Source organism: Bactrocera latifrons, unplaced genomic scaffold (assembly GCF_001853355.1).
Source record: "Bactrocera latifrons isolate USDA-ARS-PBARC rearing strain unplaced genomic scaffold, ASM185335v1 scaffold_1002, whole genome shotgun sequence".
NCBI lineage: Eukaryota > Metazoa > Arthropoda > Insecta > Diptera > Tephritidae > Bactrocera > Bactrocera latifrons.
In genome coordinates, this window is record NW_017534412.1 from 11,021 (window position 1) to 32,844 (window position 21,824).

At 35.2% G+C, this 21,824-nt stretch overlaps 1 protein-coding gene across 1 annotated transcript in view; it reads right to left on the reverse strand.

Annotated features, from left to right (window-relative positions):
- Positions 1-21,824, reverse strand: part of LOC108967577 (limbic system-associated membrane protein-like) — a gene marked incomplete at both ends in the record, with an annotated part of 43,584 nt that overhangs the window by 6,949 nt on the left and 14,811 nt on the right. Inside the window, 4 exons of the mRNA XM_018931100.1 lie at positions 737-834; positions 2,530-2,680; positions 11,284-11,405; positions 13,599-13,799. Of these exons, the coding sequence (XP_018786645.1) occupies positions 737-834; positions 2,530-2,680; positions 11,284-11,405; positions 13,599-13,799 (572 nt within the window). The remainder of the gene's footprint in view (positions 1-736; positions 835-2,529; positions 2,681-11,283; positions 11,406-13,598; positions 13,800-21,824) is intronic.

The following is a 21,824-nucleotide window of genomic DNA, read 5'->3' on the forward strand; positions in this document are numbered from 1 at the left end:
TAGGGATTTATCACTCTTATTGGAGTAATATTATAAGAAGGTCCTGTTTTTGTATACTACATGCATTTAAAAAATTATTGCTTGAAGTAGAGTTTTGAAGCAAAGCCAAATTGTCCAAATTGTCTAAAAAGTTCAACAATTTGAAAGTTCTTGCATTATTTTCGATGTCTTATGTATTTAAACCATAAAGTTGTATAAATAATTTAATAGAAAAATACTTTCATACATGTGTCATATATTTTTGCTAATTTTGAATAAGCTATACATGGGTACACCATGTCGGATGCGTAATATTTTCGTTAAGGACATAAACCAATTTTGTGAATASCAAAGCAAATATAATTATTTTATGAATATTTGCATATATATATTAGAGAAAAATAAATAATGCCTAAACCTTATACGTATTTATATAATTTTTTGGAAGAGGAAATGGCATTGAGACGCATGCTTACACGATTTGCCTGTATAAATTCGGCGCTAGCAAACTAGTTTATGTAAAACACTCTTAATTTACCTTACATAACTGTATATAATTTAATAAAATTAGAAGTAATATTMAAAATACTATTGTACCATAACTATTAGCTTCATTTTATACCGTATGCATTAAAAATGGCTGCCACTGCGTATGAGTTAAATTCAAACATTCTATTTCAAACAGTTTTTAATAAAAAAATCTTTGTATTAATCTAAAAATCCACAATAATTTATAGCAATATTGCTTCAAACTCACCGTGGCCACCGGATCAGCGTAAACTATGCACACCAGCTTTGCTTCGAAGCCCTCACCGGAATGTATCCATGACTTCTCCACTTGTATGTCCGGTGGATCTGCAAGAAAAGTCAAAAGTAAACAATTTTAAGTGCTTAAACATTACAGCAAATATAATATAATTAGCTACATAATGAAAAAATGTAATAATTGTCAAATTATTCTCGCATTTTCGCCAAACCAAGCGGCAAGCACGCGCACTATACAACTCGTATATAGCCGTATTACTCGTAAAAAAGCGCGCAATAAGGGGACGTAAGAAATCATCTATCTGCACACGAGAGACTCGTTAAGTGTGGAAATTGCAACGTGCGCTTATACTTATAATACTTTCCATGCAACAAAAAGCAGTAATATTTTCAGCATTTCTTATAATATGAAGCATTGCATACAATTGCCGTTGTAACGGTGTAAAAAGCTTTATAAAGAAAGCTAGCTGGCATTATGAGGGAAAATACGTACTGCTCACATGCGAGAATTCATGAAATTTCCAACTGATTTATCAAATATAAGTTTCCACTTTTCAATTTGAATGAGGCATGCAGCGTAACGAATTGTTCGCCGGAATGCATGAGAGCGAAGCCATGAKCGCGATATGTGGCGTTGAGGGGCGAAGTGAATACACACACGCAAACGTTTACATTTCTTGCTTTATGTGTAATATATATTTTTACAAGCCTTTATGCTTCGCTTCTATTCAGTTTTTTTTTTTTGTTGCCCCCGCCAACTCAGCGCGCAAACGACCTGCTGGCTTTTTAGCATTTTCGTCTGTGCTTTGGTGTTTTTGCACTTTACGGAAAGTTATTTGCATATCGCACAATGCTGCCACTTAAAATTTTTTTTAGCTATTTCGGCCCTCACACTCAACGACGGGTCCTTCGCCCGCGTTGCAGCACATTCTTGGAAGAACATTTTCATGCCACTGAGTGTGTGTGTGTGTGTGTTATGAAGCTCATTCAAACTCACGTGAGTTTTCTATGCGACTCCATCGTTCTCATTCTGCTTCTGCTTTGCATCTTTTAGCGTTGCCTTAAATTATTTGTACATTTATCTTTCGAAGCGCATAATCATTCCCGAAAGTCGCAGTAGTTGTTGCACACATTGCAAAAAAAAAAAACAACAAAAACAGCAACAAAAAGTGAATTTTGAAAGTCTCAACGCGCTTTTGATGAATGGAAAACTGTCGGCAACGAAATGAAGTGAAGACGGCGAACTTAACTGCGCACAGAACTAAATCGAATTGCGGTACTGGATTTGGTTGCTTTTGTGAGGAGCAGACTTTAAATTTTTTCTCGTTTTGGCATACGAAATTTGTTGCAAGTATGTGCAGAAGACAGTTTTCTTGTCTCTAATTCAATGAAGTCGTTTTTTTCTGCTTTGTGTGCTACTTTTAAGATAATTAAGAAACTGAATGATTTTTTAAAGAGCTTGAGGGAGTTCAGTTATTAAAGCTAGCAAAGTTTGGACATTTACTTTCAAAAATCTTGTGAGCGTTGTCAAAGTTCGGTTTGTGTATTTAAGATTATAGTAGAATATGCCGAATGCTCAGTCATTTTCGAAATTCTAATTTTAATTTTATTTGATTTATCTTAAACAATGAAACATTACAATCAAAATAATTTATGAGTGCCTACTTCCTTTCATATTTGATTTATACACTCAACCATTAAATGAAAGTATTCTAACACATTCTGAATTTCCACTTCAATGCCTCATTTCGATGATTGGAAAACAAATTACTGAAATTCACTTACATAAAACATCCAAGCGCATGTCGACTGTAACCGGTTCACCGACTCCATTGTCTGCGGTGCATTGATATACTCCAGCCTGTTGACGCTCGAGTTTCTCCAATGTCAAAATTGGACCGTCGCCAATGCGAGCTGATGATTTGCCAGCGCCACTCTATGAAAGTGCAAACAAATGAAAACTGATTTACTTTTTTTGTTTAAACAGAGATTTATTACATATAAAGATATATACTTTTGCGAAAAAATTTTATGTTTTTGAAATAAATTTAAATATTCGTGATTTTTGTCGTTAGCGTATTAATAGAAAATTCGTTTTCAACTTTGATTCTTACTAATAAACCTTAAAAGTTACTAGTGATAAAGTCAGTGATATAATAAATACATTTATAGAAGAATGAGATGAAAAAAAGTCTTTTACTTTTAGGAAAAATCGTCAAAATATTTAATTGGAAAAGAAAGCACCTTCTGTGTAACCGAACAATTTAAGCTTTTGCAACTTACAAGAAGCAAAGTTCGGAGAATTTCTGCTGGTGCTGGCAAAATTGTGTATTAATATAAAGAAGTTGGAGTTAATATCGACTCGTCTTATCTGTTTTTTTTTTTTTTTGCCAATGCGAACTTCTATTAACATACCACAGACGAATCACACTAATTAAATGTTTCGAGGGTTTCATTAAGTTTTCTCACATACAATCGCCAATCATATGGAGCAAAGTCTGCGCAAAGTTCGAAAAAACAGATATTAGTTATATGGAATCTGGGTCATATTTTAACTCAGTCAGTTTAATCCATGTTATTCCTAAAGATACACTGCTATGAGTAAAATATGCTCCTATATTTTCATAGAGATAACTCACATATTGGTCGATATATGCGGTATACATAAAGTCCCCTGCAAGTTCGAAAATGTTTATATTAGGTATATGGTGACTCAGGGAAGGGATTAATCCGATTCAACTAATTTTTGATGCGCAGAGTTAACATTACCAGGGAAGGGAAAATTTTATACTTGCTTGTTCCCTTCATTTTATTATTATTATTACTATTTTTTTTTTTGTCGACTGAAATTTATCACTTGATTATTATTTTACCAATGCACACAATCGAATTTACAGCCTGGACAACAACCAGTAGTGTTAAACACAGCCATTTTTACATTTGTAGACAACAACCAGCAGAGTTKTAGTTCAACACGATTTTATTTCGATTAAAAATTAATATCGTTTAGTAAGATTCCTACTTTTTATTGTAAATTGATCTAAATTAGCGTTTTAATCGAGCAAAGGCCGGTAAGTTGACCAATTAAATGCTGTGCAAAAAAGCTATGACCCAGTTTTAAGATATAGCGCTGTGGAATCGCCAAAATTTGACAACTGTTAAATTAGCCCAATAATTTAACTCAGACTAATCCTTATAAACTGAGCGCACAGACCCAATCAATAACAATTCTTTTTCCAGCTTGAAACCTTTTAATGTTCATATGATGTTTGATTCACATATTTCAAATAGTTGCTTCGGCGGCTGTTTATTACAACGTGGAAAAGTTTTCTGGAGATTTTTTAATGAATTCGCTTAAAATTTTGTATTTCTAATGAAACGTCTTCATAATCATTGGAAATGTTACTGAAAAGGGAGTTCACTTTATCGCGAAAAAGTGGTTTGAGGTGCGGAAAGTATTTATTGAAGGTCGTGAAATCAGYGAAAATTTGCCTYATGTGAGTCCTCCGTYTTCTATTAATGGCGATAAGATCGAAAAACTCGAATAAAGCAKGGAATAGTGAAAATCATGGTGTTGTCTCTTATGTAACGACGCAGTGACTTTCGGCTCATATTTTGGTTATGATAWGCAGCTCTGCCAGACTCGCACCAAATCCACTGAAAGTCGCCAGTCATTGACTTAGTACCCTTTTTATGTATACTATATTATACTTGTATTACACAAATATAGTATCCTGCGAAAGGACGAACACTAAATYCTGTTGAAAGCGTCAGAGAACTGACAATGCGCATTCTCGCACACGCTTCCAGCTGCTGAAATGCTACACGCAGCAAGACTGTCAACCAGTTCACCTTGCCTTTCGCCACACACCTGCCAAGCCACGCCACACTACTATACATGTGCAGTGATAGGCATTAGGGGTACATTATATGCAAGTGGACGTGCATGGCGAGGCTCTCGAGCAAGTCTTGAGATGGACGACAGCTTATCGCAGCGTTGACGTGGAATGAATGCAAATAAATCGAAWGGAAATACCGTTGGTGAAAATGTAAAAATAGCATAGCCTCAGACMACATGTGGCATGCCACAAATGCTGCAGAGACTTAGTGGTGTTGGTGGAGCATACCTTTCCTTACTGGTTGCGTGTTTGTTGAAAACTRCTGCTTGGCTTTTGACTCAAAGTGTGTTGTGGGGCAGTATTTGCATAGAGAAATATGTGTATGAGTTTGTGTTGAGCAAAGCATATTGCAACGCCACGCAGCTGCACTTCATCACCTATCTTCACCTGTGAAGCCGAAATATAGACGAAAAATTAGAAAAGAAAATCAGTAATCCACAACAGCTGTCGCTGGCAAGCGCTCCGCAACACAAAAAAAGAAAAAACAAAAACAAAAAAAAAAAAACACGTACATGCCCATATACAAATGTATGTATGTGTGAGTGTGTGCGTTTTTTCATTGTTTCCTGCTCCTTGGACTCACATTAATTACAATTTGGCAGCTGCTTTATTTATTGTTGTTGCATCAACTGCTGCTGCCACTGTCAGTGAGCTGTTGCCAGTATTTTTCACTTATTTCTCGCCTCCACCCAATCGCCCTCCTGCATAGCTATTTGTCTTGAATGTTCGGTCTAGTTGTTTGTCGCTTACTAACCTCAGCCCAGGTGAGTGCAACRTTTCAACGTTTTGTCCGGCCACATTGCCGAGCATACATCATTTGCCACAGCCACAAGTCAGCTGGTGTGTTATGACTGTGTTCTTTTATGTGTGTATGTTGTTGCAATATTTGACTCGACTTCTTTGCTGTCGTTTTGCGAACGTGGCAAAGTGTATGACATATTGACTTCATTGACATTTCTGAACCAGTTTATGCCTGACAGTGATTTAGTGTACTAAGTGCGGCATTATATCGTCGTATTGGTAAACAATATGCTTGTGTGTTAGCCCGTACATTGCGCTCTTTGTGGCTCTGTGRCAATCTACATGTACACATAGTATGTGTTGGCAAGCATACAACGTCTATGTGAATTTCACTTCACTTCAGCTGTAATGGAGTTGGCATTTTTCTCTGATAGCTTGACAAAGTAAAACGATGACCTGTGCCAAATTGAAAAATTTCTTAGGCGCATGCAAAGGACGAAAACACAAGGTTGCTTGTGTGACTACAAAGAATATTAAGTATGAACTCACTTTTGCTGCTGGTTTCAAATAGCTCAAACCTTATTCGTGCGATTTCGGGATAGTAACACTATTTAAGAAATCGRTGGAAACAATTTGCGACTATTGCGATAAAAATTCTCTGCGGTATTTGTAGTGTCCGGATTACGAATTTGACTTTGTATATGGTGGTGCTTTGAATCCTGCATCCCGTTAAGAGCTTTTTACTACAATTTTGGGGTACTATTCATCTAGTCTAGAACCCTAAGTATTTAATATCAACCCGATAATGTATTCATTAGTTGTAATAAACAAAAATATGTATCTGTCTCGAGTTAGCGTAATGGAACTTAACGAACTTAACTTGACTTAAGTTAACATAACTTAACTTAACTTAACTAAAATTAGCTTAACTTAACATAACTTAACTTAACTTAATTTAACTTAACTTAGCTTAATTTAACTTAACTTATCTTAACCTATCTTAACTTAACTTTTCTTAATTTAACTTAACTTAACCTAACTTGACTTGACTTAACGTAACTTAACTTAACTTATCTTAACTTAACTTAACTAAACTTAACTTAAGTTAACTTAACTTAACTAAACTTAACTTAACTTAATTTAACTTATCTTCACTTAACTTAACTTATCTTAACTTATCTTAACTTAACTAAACTTAACTTAACTTAACTTAACTTAAATTAACTTAACTTAACTTAACTTAACTTATCTTAACTTAACTTATCTTAACTTAACTTAACTTAAGTTAACTTAATTTAACTTAACTTAACCTAACTTGACTTGACTTAACTTAACTTAACTCATAACTCTCAACTTGAAGGAAAATATTATTTCAAACCTGCATTCACCAAGGATTCATTTAACTTAACTTAACTATACCAAACTCAAATTAACTTGGCGGAACTAAACTAAATTCAAATTAATTTAACTTYACTTGACTTTTTTCACAGTTAAGTGAAGTAAATTGACTAAATTGAACTTAAACTCATAGCTCTAAACTCATAGCTCTAAGCTTGAAAAAAAAAAATATATATATATATATTATTTCGAAGTTGTCTTCACAATATTATCAGAGCCAGACTCACGTCACTACGGTCATGGCTACTTGACCTTGTTAATGAACCCGGACTAAATTTGTCATGCGACCGAGCGAAGGAGATCCATGAGGAAGATTTAGTAAAGAAGACCAATGGTTCACATTTACTGAAGGAATGTTCATATAAACCGAAGACACAAAGAGTGACATAAGGACAAGTGCATGATTATTCTTTAGTAATCCATATCAATAAGTGACAAGTGAGCTTACGTTGTAATCTAACCAGCAAGTCCATAAAGCGGGAATTAAAGCTAACCGTCAATAGTAAGTCTTACTGCTGTAGCTTATGCAAGTAGGCAATAACTAAGTACCCAGTAGGTAACTCGCTTAATATATCATCTGTGTAGCCACTCAGACACTACTTCTGTTCTTGAAATGCTCTCTCGAGGGCAGCTTAAAGCACACTCAAGAGTTGTTAGAAGCAATGTACTTTAGTGGAACATCTCAGATTTTGAAACACTAGCAAAGAACAGGCCAAAAAAACTTAAACTTTTAGGCAAAGGGTAATAGGGTAAAGGAATATATTCCACGGCTTTGGGAGCCATCTAAAGAATCATTAGGCGGCTGAGGTGGAAAAAATCACAGCTTTTACTAAATCCCTTGAGTTGCTAGATTGGCAGCTATACATTTTTCTATGATGATCTGATTTGAACAACACTCCAGCTCTGAGTGTATTTGATGCATTACCCGCCGGCAGAAGCAAATTAAGAGGAAGATCTTCACTCAGTTTTAGAGACCATGTGGAGAAGGACYTGGCTAYACTTARAATCTCCAATTGACGCAAAACAGCGAAAGAACCAATGACGCTGTTGTTAACTGTGCTACAGCCGCGTACGCGATGTCTACGCCAATAAAGAAGACGAAGAAGTTGAGTCGCCACACGTCATGGCCATGTCCAATGATTTCCACAAACGAGCATTACCCTAACACGATTGGTTTTCTCCAACAACAATGGAAACTTCATTTCAGGAAATGCAACAAAATATATACATACATATATGAGCAAGAAGTATCATATACACTCAAGTCGTGGATTGAAGTTTCGATGGAGCAACGTCAAAACGCAAAACACAAAAGGCTAATATCGCAATGTATCCAGCTGACCTTTGCTCATTCAAAACGAGAACAAAAAATGCTTTGAATCAACTCAATTTCAATGTCGTTGCACATTGCCCCGACCTATAATTTCTCAACAGTCCATAGCTATTCATTGTCCATGATCAAATTTCCAAGATTCGATTGCATTGCAAGAGTTATATCTACGTTCATTTGGACGCAATGAATCGCTTGTGTTTTGTGTTGTCGTTTTCAGGTTTGATTTTATTGAAATTACACAGTCAAGTCTTGGGTGGTTTCTAGTAAAAGTGACTGACTTTCCGATTGTGGCACTTCAACAGAAATTTGATGCTTTCATTACGCCTTTGTGTACTCATTTGCTCAATGCTAATGAGTGTGCGGCAATATGAGAGCTTACGAAGATTTGTATATAGTGGTTATTGCAGACACCGGCACTTCTAGCAGAGTTGCCATTGAAGTGTTTAAGGAGAGTTTACTCTTAGACTTTACTCACGCAGTACAGCATAGTTTCAGTTACGATTAATATGAAGATTTAAATAATTTTGGATAATAGTAAAGCATTTTTCCCCCTTATAAATTCGACAGCTCTTGGTTAGCTTTTATTTTTATTTTTTTTTTTTTGAATATACGAAAATCGATTTTTGTTATTGCATAAATATCGAAGATTCATTTATGTTAAAACATTCTAAGAAGTTTAAAGTTGATCTGGCAAATAAAGGGTTTTTTCATAAGAACGCTTAGACCAATAGGGACAGTAAACGACGCCATATTTTTCATCCGTTTTGTTGACATTTCTGTTCAGTAAAGTTAAGCTTTTCATCATGGAAAGCTATACGATTCAACAGTCGAAACTATTAAAATTCATTACTGAAATTCGGAGTCAGTGATCTCAACTTTAAGAGCGCWATGTCCAATTTATGGTCGTTATAATCGCCTTGTCAGATCAACAATTGAGCTTCTGATGGAAAATTTTAATCCTCGGAAATAKCACACAATGTTCCCGTGCCAGCGAGACAAAGAAGTGCCTGTGGTGTCGAGAAAACTGCTGCCGCTGTGCATCAATTAAAGAAGACCCAATTCAGTATTTCAAAGGACGTTCTCAAGCGTTGGGTATCTTTGTGAACTTGAAAATAATACTCTGTTTCCAAAGTCGTTGAAAAAAATTTTTCCGAAAAGGCTGAACGGAGTTGCTTGATATTTTGGCATGATCTTCTTCGATATATTTGTAAGGCAATGGTTGTTACGTCCGATTTTAAGACGAAAATTATAAAAAAAAGCTCTCTTCAAACTTACTAATGGTTATAACCTTATTTCGATTACGTCATATCGACAAAACATTCTTTAAAATCAAATCCAGAGTATGTAATTCATATGTAATTCATATTTTTGAATTACACATGTTCAACTACACATATTGTACATGTCAGTTTCAAAACAAGATCACTTTACTTTTATTATGCGATAATGCCTCAAGCAAATTTCAGAGCAAGGATTGAAAGAAATCTTATATCCATCGCCTATCCAAATTAAAGTAGATTTCTCAAGCTAAACTTCAAACCGAATTACACGTGAACTGAAATTTAGTGCACTTTTAAAAATGCACATTCACTCCATTTTACAGCGTAAGCCCCTTAAATCCCCAAAACCCATGCAAAAAGGACTTGCAAATACATTGTTGTAACAAAAGCGTTCATATGCAATTTACAAGCATTAATGCACAACCATGGAAAACCAAATCGCATAATTATAACGATCTCCCCAACACACACACGCACTCACAGTCAAAARGCACTCAACCCAAGCCAGCCCACATATGCAAAGTTCAATTCAAGCACGCATAAAACCCATCAAGGATTTGCGGTTGTCTTTATTATTGTTTTGCGTGTCTCGACTATAGTGAAGCTTAGGACCTCAGTGGCTTGGACCAAGCACACTCGAAGAGCAGCACACCAACACAAGTATAAATCTTACTTTATACATGTATGAGTGTCTGTATTTATGAGTCTGTGTGTATAGAGAGCTGTGGCAAGACCGAGGCGTTTATGTATGCCGACCACATTAATATATGCATAAGCCTGCAAACGGGGGGCATATAAAACACACATACACACACTCACACACAACCAGAAGTTTGCCCCAATGCATGTAGCATAATATATAGGTGCTCATATCTGGCAGTTGTTGCTTCCAGGAACTGCAATCCCGATAGAAATTACAATATTATTTTGGGCGTGTGTGTCAGACACGCACACACATACCTGCACACACACATGTGTCGCTCGTAAATGCATGTGTGTTAGTAATTTCGTACGCCACAATATTGATGTCCTTGTTGTTGCTTCAAGTGCGATAGTTACTACAAGTGTACTTTGTTTTTGTATTTGATATGAGTGTATGCGTGGCTGTGTGTTCTCTTTTAACTGGCAGTGGACTTGTGTGTTTGTGGTCATTCGACGTTTGCTTACACACGTAAAATGCTTAAGTGATTACGTTATTACATTGTCTTTTGGTTATGAACTAAGTCAACAGTGTCCTACTTGAGTGTTCCTAGAGCAGCATATAAGAGCACACACACACGCATGCACACATCTATATAAGTAAAGACCCATCAATATATGTTCTTTTGTGGCATTTAGGTCGCAGTAAATCCAATGAAATCATTGAGGTGCATTAGTTCGGGTTGAGTGCGCCATTAAGTAACCGTTATATTTGTTACCTCTTAGATATTGATAACACTGTTCTTTATACAGACTTTTTTCGATTTTTTTTTTATAAAAAATAATAATAAAATAAAATGCTAATTTGAGGCGGATTTATACTATACATATATATGMAATATTTATGAGACTCTGCACATTGCATAAGAAACAGCCTTTTATTTAGTCGTATCCGTGAGAATTATAGCCAGAAAGCATCATAAGATTCTTTCCTGGCTATAAATATTAATTCAATATTTACTATTGACGACCTCTAAACTTAACGAAAACCCGCTAATTTAGTTTCAAGTAATTTTTGCTCCAAACAATATACTAAGGTCATCTAACTTCTTCCTAAGTTTTCTAAAGAATCATAATATAGCTCATTCGCCAAGTTACAATGAGATAACGCGATATTATCTTCTTAGAAAACTTAAGCAATTTATATGGAAATAAAAAAGATCTTGAACATTTCAAATATTTCACTTACCTTCTTTGTCCAATAAATGGATGGTACAGGATTTCCMGAGCCTTTGCACTCCAAAGTGATTGGGCCACCCTTGCGTGCTTGCAATTGGCCAGAGGTGGGTATAGCGCGTACGCTCGGTGGAACTAAAAATAATAAATAAACCAAAATTATCTATGCTGTAGAGCAAGATATTATTACATATATTAATTTGGTCCAAATAAATATGTATATATTGATTTGAGAACTTTTACTGTTACTAAAGTATAGTATATACTATTGTCACTAGAAGATTTTCTCGAATCTCTAAGTTTCTATTATTTTCTTGTAAGTATTACTGCAGGAGCGTTGTGCTGCTAAAGGATGGCTTTCTTAAGAAAATTTTTTTAAATACTTTTCGGACTCAGAATTAATTGGAATTTCAATTTTGTAATTTGATAATTGCTTTGATTTGAGATCTCACGTGATTAATTCATTATGATTAATTTATAGATAATTTAACTGGTGGTTTTACTGATAATTTATCTGATATTACTTAGTTAATTTAACCTGTATTACAACCGTCATAATAAAGCTATTCTATATTGGGTAATTTTGGCTGCATTTTATAATATTAGTTTGTTGAGTCTATCAATATATTTTTGAATGRTTTGTGAACCCATAAAAGAAATTGTAACCAAATTCTTGAAACTTTCATGAATTATGAAACTTTTTGGTTTCATTCGTATACTGCAAGAATTATCTATATAATTTGAATTTGGTTGAATTAAGTAAAAAAAATTAGGTGACAGCCCTACCGAAGATATAGGAAGTACACTCGTGGTCAGGCAAACCTTACCAATTTCTTAAATAAAAAAAATAAAAAATTCAATAAAATATTAATTTCAAATATAGTGTAAATGAAATTGACTTAAAAATATAAAAAATATCATTTTTTCATCACATGTCAGTCTCTTATATTTCGAGCTCATTTTGTAAAGCTCACTACCTTTCAACTGATTTATCTTTAGCTGAARGTGTTTTGTTTTTAATTTTTAATAGTTTTGATTAGTAACMTGTATTAACTTATTTCTAAACAAAAATTTTCTATACCGCGAAAAATACCGCTATAAAATGTAGTCAAATATGCGCAATATTTGAAAATATTGAGTGGTAAGGTTTGCGTGGCCACGAGTGYATTTTAAAACGAAAACTAGTCTAAATCATTTTGGTTTCATAACCATTTTGGAGTGTATTTCCCCCAACTTTTGGTAAAAAATTTCGAATAGATGGTAGCTCAAGCAGAGAATAATAGTTTTGCTCGCCTATCGGTTGTTTGYTAGCACYTAAAACTAATCGAGTTCGATATAGGGTTRTATATATGTACATATAAATATGATCAGTATGATCAAACAAGTTGAATTCGGAGTGACTGTCTATTTGTTCATCCAGCCATTTTAGCGATAATTTGAGCGGAAATTTAAATATTATATTAAAATTTTCRCATCACAAATAGTACCTTAAAAGTATGCCATCAACAAAGCTGTTCAAGCTGCCACATACCAAATACGTGGACCGCAGTCTTTATTGCAAACTATTCTGGAAAATATCCATAAAATATAGTGATTGGGAGTGAATCCTTTTCTGATTWTAGTATGCCTGTACGTTAAAAATGGCTTGAATCGGAGCCCTCATATAACTTATATGTTGATTATGGTATGTGAGGTACCTTAATGAAACTCAGGGGGGATTTATTTCTGTTAACAATAAATAGCAAACCAAAATATGGATAAAATCTGGTCAATAGGGGTAGCATTCTATTCAATTTCGCTTCATTTTACTACCGCAAGATCACATTAATTTCAAAAAAATATTTAATTAACTTTAAGGAAACTCAACAACAAACATTTTGCCATTTTCGAATACATTTTCCCATTAATTAATTCTGCGGGAAATTAAATGCGCAAAAGATGTTTAGCACTTGTATCTTCTTCGAAATATATATTACCTTGCAGCCTCCAACGGCAATATTCTTTGTTAAGGTCAAACCTAACCACAAAAACGAATTGCTTTTCACTCGCTTGTTTATGTGTGTGATGGCATTAGAGATAGCACTACAACAATGGGCAATTGCWGGTTGTTGTAACAGATTGCTCACCACACAATTCTCGTAGGCGATATTATAATGGCATTGTTGTTGCTATATTGCCACAGGGCATAATGTTCACAACCTCTACTTGTATATATATATATATGTATTATATATATACATATGTATATGTATATATGTATATATGCATGTGTGTGAGTGTTAGTGTGTGGCGCATAAGTAAGTGGCTGGCCATTGTGCGCTGACTTACCCAATATTTCCACAGTGTGCACTTGATCACGATTTATTTTGTCACTGATTTGACATACATAATCCCCAGCATCTTGTGGCTCTAAATCTGATATCTCTAAATTATAACCGTCTATCAGTCTTATGCGCTCATCCCTTGTCACCATTATATTGGAGGCAGTGAGCACGTTGATGCCGCGTCGCCACAACAAAACGAAATTTCCTGTAATGATACGAAAGAGAAGAGCAAAAACACACACGAAATTCAGTAAATAAGTAAAGCAATGAGTATTATATATGTATATTAGGGTGGCACTTAAATGTAGCCGATTAACATTTTATTTTAAATAAAATTTAGTTTATGATACTGTTCTTATGGAAATACTTAAAGCTTTGGACAAAATAATTTTTACTTATGTGAATTAGGGTGGTACTTAAATTTGTGTAGAAAATATATTTTTGCTAAATCCTAATCTCTTAATTAACTACATTTCAAACGAAGCAATTGCAATGCATTTTGAATTTTTATCCTGGAAATGTAAGATTTGGACCCGGGTCTAAAGTCATTAAACATTTTTGAAGCAGAAAATATATAAAAAACCTGTTAATTAATCTTTTAAAGTACTTCCCTAATTTATATTAATGTTGGCAAAAGGGTGCTTTTTAAGGGGTACACAAGACTTATTTCACAAAAGAGACCGACTATTGGGCTACCACTCGTTCAAGATGAGGATAAATACATCCCCAAAGATTGGTTTTAGGTCGTACTCTGGCCTATCAGCTAGCAACAGCGGAATCAGTCTTCTAAACATCACATCAAATATCCTTTCGGTACTATTTTGTGAAAGCTTTAWGCACGTCGAAAATAAGCTAGTTGGACCTTATCATTAGTATGGTTTTAGACCCTGCCAATCCACCAAGGAACACATTGTCTCAATACGTCAAATTCTGGAACCCTTGACAAACAGATCCACACCAACCTTCTTTTTGTTGATTTCAAAGCCGCTTCGGCAGCAGTAGTAGCAGCCTATTTGACGCCATGTCCATATTTAGTACCTCTGCGAACTCTTACAGTTATGCTGAATGGTTATACTCAACGAACCATCAGCTTCGTCAAAATCTATAAAGACTTCTCCTAGCCGTTCGTTCAGACAAGGTATTAGGCAGCGTAATACCCTCGTCAATATAATCCTGGAAAGGTGAGAGGTGATATTGATCTCATAGTTATTAACAAGAGAACCGTCAGCGAAGTCTTTTTTGGGAAATCTAAGAAGAAGACATAAAAGTTCCCCGCATTTTGGGAACTACGTCACTGTTTCCAGCTATAGATTTAAAAAAGTTAAGGACTTTGTATATCTCCGAATGAGCATAAATTCTACCAATAACTYAAGCCTGGATGTCAAGCGCAGAATAATGCCATAAAAAGTAGATCCCGCTCGATGGAAAAAAATTCCGCTCTATAAGTCTCTTATTATTACCGTTCAGTTATACGCCGTAGTTACTGAACTATGTCGACCCGAGATAAGAAAGTACTTAGAGCATTCGAGAGAACTGTTTTATGCAAAATCTATGAAGTCGTCCGCCTGAGCGATGAATATCGAAGAAGATGGAACCATGAACTGAATGAGCACTACAGCGACATGAATATAGTTAAGCGCATTAAAAACCCAAGCAATGTGCTGGTTGTATTACGTCGCTTGCATGGAAGATGATGATTCAACGAAATGCTCTTTTGATTCGTAACTCATGGGTGGACAACGGAAATAAGGGCGCCCACGCATCCACAGGATGGACGATTGGTGTGACATCAAAAAAGATAGAAGCAACTGGCATAGTTTTGTGTTCTCGGCCTACTGGTTGTAGTGCCAAAGAAGGAGTAGAATTATGACAAATAGTGTAATTTTTTATTACCTTAACTGGAGTCGCAATGGAATGTAGTGTGTTTTGGTGTCTTTCGGAGTCTTTCGGCTGGTCAGTTAGGGCTGACTTTTCARTAAAAGTATACTGAAAGAGTGAACTTAGATRWMMTAAATAACCAATTGACAGCACCAATTTTTGGTTTTCGACGATAACCAAAAGCTCCTCGCAATAAAGAAATGTTTCCATAAGCAAAGCTCTCTTTAAGCTTCTTTGAAATATGAAAGTTTCTGTTATTTTTATCCGCCAATATAACACCAATAACTGCATATATTTTGACGATGAAATATGAATTTCAGTTGTCTGCGATTCTCTCAGAGTTTTAGAAATATTTCTACAATGGTTTTTTAACCTTCTTCTGATTTAAATTTTTGTTGCATAATTTTCATAGTACACTGAAGATAAGTGTGAAACGCATCTGATTATTTTGAAAGCTAGTCTGACAGCTACCCTGGAAATTGCTTACATCTAATAAAACACCCTATATGATATATATATGGTATATGTACAAAATCTCTACATACACATAACCTTAGAAAAATATATTTTTTTATGTACATAACAATCTAAATGATCATATGACAGTCTACAAGTGMGGCTTACTAACCGCTTCGCGTTCACATAAAAAATCAAAAACATTTTTTGTTGTTTTTTTAAAAGTAACAAGCGTCTCTACTCGAGTGCACACCAAAAAGGCCAAAGCAAATTTATGCAGCTACAAAAGCTCATTCATAAATAAAAAGCAAGCGCACACAGTCAAAACGGAAGTATGATAAATTCGCGCATTAGCAGCGGGCGGCAGGCGGCAGGGAGGGACCATAAATGAAATGCTGAAATATGCCCATTGAAAAGTGACGTTGATGAGCGCGCGTTGTGTACAAAAGCGCTAAAGAAAAGTTGTTTTCAAATTGTTGCTACATTATGACTTCCTCACCGCAGCAATGTAGMCCTGCCTCGCAGTTCCGCTTTACCCAGCCGCCTCTCAACATGCCATAAGTAACGGTTTAACTGTCGCTTTGCGGAATTGCACTTRCTTTTAGTTTTCTTCTTTGACAAAAAATATGCTTTTGCTCCGACTGCTTGACAAACTAACCGCGATTGCGGTTTGTGAATATGTTTCACACATGTGATTTGTTTGTATGTGTAAGTGTGCGTGGGAGTGTAAGTAAAGTTCTCTTGTGTGGGCGTTTTTGATGAAAGCRAAATTGTCGCATAAACACATATGTTGATTTGCTGATGTTTATTGGTATGTGTTTACTTTGCAGAAAGGGGATGATTTATGCAAATGTACATATGAATGATAAGAGCACCTGTAAAGCTTAATATGTACTTTTGTTATCATATTCTTTTATRTGCTCAAATTTAATGTTTTGCTGTGATTTGTGGTTGCTTCTGGAATAAAATATGCAGATATTTCAGGCTCGCATTGAAGTTGCTGTTTAATATGCTGCTCCTTTGGTTGTACCCTTATCAATTTTCTATATTTGGTTATATTTGAAAATAAGAAGAGTTAGTTCTAAAGCTATATATAGTATTATTAAAGCGTGTTTTTAAGATTTTTTTTTTCGTGGAGAAATAAAAAGCATATTTTTGTAAATCGTAASAGATTACGAATTTTTATTTATTTTTCTACCTAATAACGATGAGTTTCAACGGTAGAGCCTGGTGGTTTATATCAAGAAAAAATTTATTTCCTTTTTAAAATRCACTGTGAACTCAAGATTTCGAACGCCACCGAAGCATTAATGCAATGCAATCTAGTAGGTATCTAATTGTACTTGGGACTGCAAACCAAACATTCTAAGTTGAGTCATCGCCAAGATAGTCAGACCAATGATCGTGTATGGCATACCATCAGGGGCGTCAAGAGCCTCGAGACTCTCCCACTGAACCACTAGATAAGGTAATACCTCGTGGGCGTAACAAGAGATTTTCTGTCTTCTCTATACCTTGGACGGACTGACGTCTATTCTGTTGTGTTAATTTAGTCAAGATRGTGTATCACTGGTGCACGTGCCCATTTGCTGCATTTGAAGTTATTTTGGATGCCATTTCGCACGATAATGTTGTGTAAATATTAAGGTCTGGTTAATAAGCGATCTGAGAAAGATTGTCATTGGAGGTAGTCAGCGGTTGACAATCTTTTCTAGAAATGACATTACAAAAAGGATTTGAGAACGGAATCAAAGTCCCACTGGGGAGCAAAAGTAAATGGGATGAGTCCATCTTCGGGGTGTAACTTCGTTATTTGTTATGTTTTCAAGCTATTTTCAAGCYGTGGTCATGTCATTGGCAGATATGCTGATATTTTCCTAAAGAAAAACTATTACGKAGAACGAATTGCCATAGTCAAGCGGCCGATGTTCAGGCAAAAAAGTTCTGGAAACCAGTGTACTATCATTTTACGAGAGATGCTGTGAAATGAATTTCGGTAGAAAATGCCAGTGACAACAAGCACATGAACTCGAACTTGAACAGTCGAGGTTGTACTAGAAAGAGCTCGATACAAAGCGTTTCAAGCTTTTGTGATTTYTGACAGGTGTAGTAGAGGCTAAGGTGTTATCTGCGTAGATTAGTGTTGCTCCTGTGACCAACAAGTAGAGACACCAGAGCACATAGCACTGCATTGTCCCGCATACAGAAAGGGAAGAAGGAGTCCGACSTTTGAACAAATAAATGCGCTGAGARAACACATTGCAACCGTTAACCTTGGGTTGTTACTAAGCATGTTTGATTTGACTATATTAAACGAAGTGTTGTAATAACAGTAGATGGCACAGAGACTGCGACCTGTGGTCTATTGCGCATACCTCACTTTTCAATATGTCCAATCTAAGATAAAAAGAAAGTGAAGTACGGAGATCGTTAAAAACAATCTACCACAAGAGTTAGATTAGACTGAGTATTAAAAAGGAAAATAATTTGTCAACTTAACCCTGCACAATTATAAAGAAAACTAYCTGAAATTTGTAAACATATAAAGTGTCCTTATACCTATACTATTATTGCTTTGTAGAAAGTTAAAACATTGTAAAATAGCATAAAGATGCAGCCATGTGTAGAAGTTCACGTAAGTGAGGAAGGTTRTCTGAGCACCATTATCTTGGGAGTGGCCAGAAATGATTACYTTACATRTGACACAAGCAGCTCATGWCTTCTGGTCTCAGATCCWCTGGGTARCCAAAAACCATCCGCATGATTTAGTGCTAAAAGGTGAGAAGACGAAACAACCCTCCATAGGATTRTGCGTTGGGGTTGGGATTCTCCACGTAAAAAACACCCCTACTGAAAAGATCAAAGCAGCTGCGGTTGGGAGACTCCGCAATAAAATAAAAGAAGAAATTAATATTTCTAAAAAATTTTATTCTATTGGATTTTTTAAACAAATATAAGTTCGAAATATTTATTTTACATTAATTAATTGRCGATAATTTCTTACTACTAAACCGCTCTTAGAAAACTATTGGCATGAAATCATTAAGTAGAAAATAGAAATATGAATATCATTATATTTTGTATACAATCTAAAAACCTCAATGATTTGCCTGTGTTGGATAGGAAGTTATAGAAAGAAAGAATAATCAATTGCTCTTATATTGATTTTTGTTGTTCTCTCTCTTTTCAGTTCACTAAAATACCGCTAAAGGAAGACCAATATATCCAATCACTATTCTTGCTAAGTTATTATTGCATATGTCTAATATCAATCTAAATTTTAGAAAAGCAGATGAATTATTKCTATAAAAGTATTATATAAAATTCAGCTCTTCTCGAACTTACTATAACACTTAGGACCAATTAAAGTCTACTGCTAAAAGAAACTAAACCCCCATTATTGCAAATCCACTTAATCTCCAAATTTTCAAATAAATATTTTATTACCCGAATATTAAATCGTTAGTTTAAACCGCTTTAAGTTGCAAGTATATACTTTTATTAAGTCGAATTTAGGCTGTGACCATCGAATAAAGTGCTTAAAGTGTTTAGCAAAGGAGTGAAGCAACCTTTTTGAATTACCTRCCTGCAAAAAGTCGGCAAAACGGCAATACAAGTGGAACTCATAAAAAATTATACGCAAAAAATATGCTGTGACCGCAAAAGGGAGGCACGAACGCACARAAGAACAACTGGCAGACGCACAACACTTGCACAACAACAGCAGCATATTTCCAGCTCAATGAGCAGCAAAAAACAAAAAAAAAATTGGTAGGTGAAGGCAGAGAAACAATGTGGCAGCGCCCATTTTGGCTCTTCATAATGCCAGCGCACAGGTTATACGGGGCGTATACGTGATCTGCCTGCACGACATGTATCGAAGTACAAGAGTATGTGTTTATGTTAGTGTGTGTACGCAACTACCAATGTTGCATGCCACACCACTGATATACCACACATACATATGTACAAGTGTGGCTGTGTAAATGCGTGCCAATGTGTTTATTTTGTCAGTGTATATTTTTATTGTTTTCGATTATTATTGAATGTTTATCATCGTAAAATAAATTTTTATTTTATTTTTTTATTTTGATCTGCGCTTGTTTCGTATTACTCGCGTTGTAAATATTTTCATTCGCGTCGCCTTTCGCTACATACATACATATATTCATATGTATTTATTCTTCAGTCGATGTGGTTGCTGAGTTAAGTGCACTTCATTTCACTTGACTTCTTTTCAATTCATTCGTTTGCTGAGTGTCGATACACACACATGCACACACTCAGGCATATATAGTGATATTCATCTCTATTAGCCATAAAAAGYTTAATTTTATTGCTCAATTATTATTTTCTGCACATAGCAGCCACTCATAAGYGAACAGCAGACGTTTAATGCTTAAGTTTGCAATTTGAGTGATTTCCGATTTGATTGCGAATTTTTAATATGCGTTTATTTGTTATTGTTATTAAATGAATTATTGCATTTGAGGTGTCTAAATTGTTTATGTGTAAGACCGGTATATTTTTGAGAGCGTAAAATAACGAACAAAATGCGTTTAATTTGCGTAAGACTTTATAGCTCATATTTGTTGTTTTAAGTACGGTATTATTTCCTAATTCCTATATCAATTAACCTAATAATCCACTTATTTCAATAATCAAGTAAACAATTTCTTATTTAATTAAATAATAAATTATAAAAAATGTTGAAATTAGTTCACAATTATAAAATTATTAAACACTCTAAAACGAAAAGCGAAATTTTTGAGCGAATTTAAAGTCCAAGTGCTATATATAAGGTGCGTTCCAAAGTAAACAGGACCTTTTGAATCTAGCGCCCCCTGGTGGCGCTATCTGTATGTCGTCTGGTGTGTTAGAATATCTGCTATCTTTATCGATTGTCCAGTGAGAATTTCATGACATTTCATAGAATGAAAGTGAAGTTATTGCATTTTAAGTGTCAGTAAATTCGTGTTATCGGTGCGAAAATGAGCTTCGAACCAAGAGCCAACATTAAATTTTGTTTTAAAATTGGTAAAACTTTTACCGAAACGTTTCAATCGATGAAACAAGTTTATATCGATGATTGTCTATCCCGCAGCAGAGTGCACGAGGTTTTAACATTTTCAAAGTGGTCGTGATGACATAAATGACGATCCATATGTGGGCCAATCAAAGTCCGTGTTCACCGGAAATTCCATCGAACCGTGAATTGATCAAAAATCAGGYAAAATCATCATTGAAATTYATGGAAATGGAATTCARCATCTTCAAAACATCGATTTATCGCATTTTTACTGAACATTTGGGCTTACGAAAGGTGTGTGTGCACGGTTTGACCGGGTCTGACGACCAAAAGTTGCTCAGAATCCAACATTCAAAAGACATCATTGTGACCGATTATTTAACCAAAAGTCACAATTTTAACCATTAACCACTATCCGAACTCACCAGATATGACACCGTGCGACTTCTTGCTTTTCGAAAAAAGGCATGTGTCTATGAGAGGAAAGTGTTACGCAGACATAAAGGCCATGCAAAAGGCTTGTACCGACATATTGGCGGCCATACCGGCCAACAAGATAAAACACTCGTTCGACATGCTTTGGACCATGCAAAAGCTGTATTGAAGCAGAAGGACACTATTTTGAATAAAATAAATTGAGTTTGCAGAAAAAACTAGTTATTCTGCTTTTTGTTTTAAGTCCTGTTTACTTTGTATTCCGAGAATATTGATATCTCTCTCTCCTCCCGTCTACCAAACTCAAACTAGGAATGGGGAAGGCCTGTGTAGTTCCACTGAACAACTACGGTAGGAGATCAATCATGTACATGGATGGCCAGACGGCATTATTACGCTTGCGTGTTCAATAAATGTAGAAATGCTTTAAGC